The sequence below is a fragment of the Asparagus officinalis genome, chromosome 8 (assembly GCF_001876935.1).
Source record: "Asparagus officinalis chromosome 8, Aspof.V1, whole genome shotgun sequence".
In the NCBI taxonomy this organism is placed as follows: Eukaryota; Viridiplantae; Streptophyta; class Magnoliopsida; order Asparagales; family Asparagaceae; genus Asparagus; species Asparagus officinalis.
In genome coordinates, this window is record NC_033801.1 from 114,097,633 (window position 1) to 114,100,363 (window position 2,731).

At 34.9% G+C, this 2,731-nt stretch overlaps 1 protein-coding gene across 1 annotated transcript in view; it reads left to right on the forward strand.

Moving 5' to 3' along the window:
* The window catches only part of LOC109821752 (jacalin-related lectin 3-like), a 6,700-nt gene continuing 4,656 nt past the window's right edge, over positions 688–2,731 (forward strand). Inside the window, exon 1 of the mRNA XM_020387911.1 lies at positions 688–693. Within this exon, the coding sequence (XP_020243500.1) occupies positions 688–693 (6 nt within the window). The remainder of the gene's footprint in view (positions 694–2,731) is intronic.

The window sequence follows — 2,731 nt, forward strand, 5'->3', positions numbered from 1 at the left end:
TAATTTTCTTAATATGCATAATATCTAAGTTGTGTCGGATTTTAAGATTTTGCCAGTAAGGTAGCTAAAAGAAGATACTAAATTTAGTCCATCCTCTAGGTAATGTTTGGGCTTCGTCCTCAACTTGCATTTTACGGACCTTTCGCTTACGCTTCAATGACTTTTTTAACTTTAAGTAATCTCTTACTCCAAGCGGGTTAAATTTAGAATAGCGTTTTTTCCCAAACACAACTTTTGGAAACCCCTCAAGTAATTGAACGATCTCAGTACCTGTCAGTTGGCGCGGCTTCATTCTTTTCTCAACTGTGCCATCAAACTTAGCTGATAATTTTCTGTACTTATGACTCAAGAGCAATCACCTTCGATTAAACCAATAACAACTCTTTCGGCTATGTGGTAATTGAAGAGCTTCAAATTCTGGACCACATACAGGACAAGCACACTTGCCCTTCGTAGAGTACCCGGACAGATTAGCATAAGCTAGAAAATCATTAATCGTCCATAATAGAATAGCACGTAATCTAAACTACTCTTTTAAATAGGCATCATATGCTAAAATACCCTCAGACCATAATTGTTTTAGCTCATCAATTAGAGGCTCTAAGTAGACATCAATATCATTTCCTGGAGCATGCTTACCGGGTATCAGTAATGAAAGTATCATAAACGGTTGTTTTATACAAAGCAATGGAGGTAAATTATATGGCATTAATACAACTGGCCACGTAGACCAGCCAGAGCTCATTACCCCAAATGGATTGAATCCGTCGTATGATAGACCCAGTCTTACATTTCTGCAATCTTCGGCAAAACGAGGATAAATTTTATCAACATGCTTCCAAGCTAAAGCATCAGCAGGATGTCTCAATTTACTATCGTCTACTCGATCATCCTTATGTCACCTCATATTCTTTGTCGTTTTCTTGTTCATGTATAATCTTCGCAATCTAGGAGCCAATGGAAAATGTCGCAGCACTTTGACTGGAATTTTCTTCTGTGTTATCCCTGTCTCCGTTGTAATCCTTATTGAAGAATTTGTGCGCTGTTTCCACCTAGAAACTCCACATGTCGGACACTCTTGAAGGTCTTTATTGGCTTTGTGGTACAAAATACAATCATTCGGACATGCATCAATCTTATTATAATCAAGACCCAGAGCAGAGACAATCTTCTCAGCTTGATAAGTTGTTTGGGGTATGCTATTCTCTCCTCCAGGGATTACAGTCCGAAGCAAATCAAGAATCATTTCAAAATAATTATCTGATATACCGCTAAGTGTCTTAATATGAAGGAGTTTCAGTATAAATGAAAATCTGGAGTACTCGGTACATCCCTCATATAAGTCTTTTTCACTATTTTCTAGTAGCTCCATTATTCGCTTTATTTCTGTGGAGGAATGCATATCATCAATATTTTCGACACTCGCGACACCTCCTACCTCTTCAGCTTCAACTTCGTTATCATCTTCACTTTTGTCTCCAATATCATCCTCGGCATTATCATCAACATCATATTCTGTAGGTCGAGGAAAAATATCATTCAACAATGTTTCTGTGTCATCTATTCGTTGGCCACCAGACGTACCAACATGCATATTTGGATCCTCATCTTCAGTGATACCTTCCCCATGCCAGTTCTAGTATTTATATTTCTCATCAAAACATAATTTTATTAGGTGAATCCGTATATCATTTCTATTCAGCAGCTTCAAATTCCTACACCTACAACAATGACAATACATAGCACCGCTTCTTAAATTTCTCGGATTTATTTCTGCATAACGCATGAAGGCTTCACATCCCTCCTTGTATCGTGTGTCGTAAAATCTATGATGCCTACGGATATCTATCCATGATTTTTCAGGAATTATCCTCATCTGTAAATTATATATAATTATTAAATACGATTAGTCTCACAACTACTAATACATCCATTACTCTTATACATTCAACACATATCAAACATACGTTCATATATCATTTAATAATATGAATATTTATCTACATAAAATATATATAAAACGTACGTAGAAACTAATTACACTAATCTTGCGGCTGTCATAGGAAGGCTTCTATCCATTAAGAATATAGTAGTGCTTACATCCAACTTTATATACTTTGTATATTTTCATTTCTTGAAAATTTCGGCAGCACCTACCCGCTGTTCTCCCTGTACACTGTGCGGATGTTATTATGCGTATCAGTAATAACCCGAAAAGCAGAATAACATATGCTTAATGTACACGGAGAACAACGAATAGGTGCTGCCAAAACTTTCAAGAATGAAAATATACAAAGTATACAAAGTTGGATGTATGCACTACTATATTCCTAACCCGTCCGAGAAGGACAGATCCAATAATTACGAATTTCAGTACCAATTTTTTATTCCTATAATATAAAATAAACGCTCATTTTTGGAAGAAAACTTCGTCTCCTACCCAAATCTGAGTAGTATATCATATATTATAAGTCCAAATAATTGGATGTAATTATTGGACGGAAGTCTAGGGATAACGTTATTTTTTTTATTCACCTAATTGGATTATAACACATTATAAAAATTTATAATGTGTTATATATCACTCTATTTTAAAAAAAAAAAATTATTTCACATATTTTCACATCACAAACTTAAATAATCACACATACTTATAGCACGGATGAAACTTAAATGAGTTAGGGTTTATAAGTGTTTAAAACTCAATAATGATTACTAGTGTTGTTCAAAT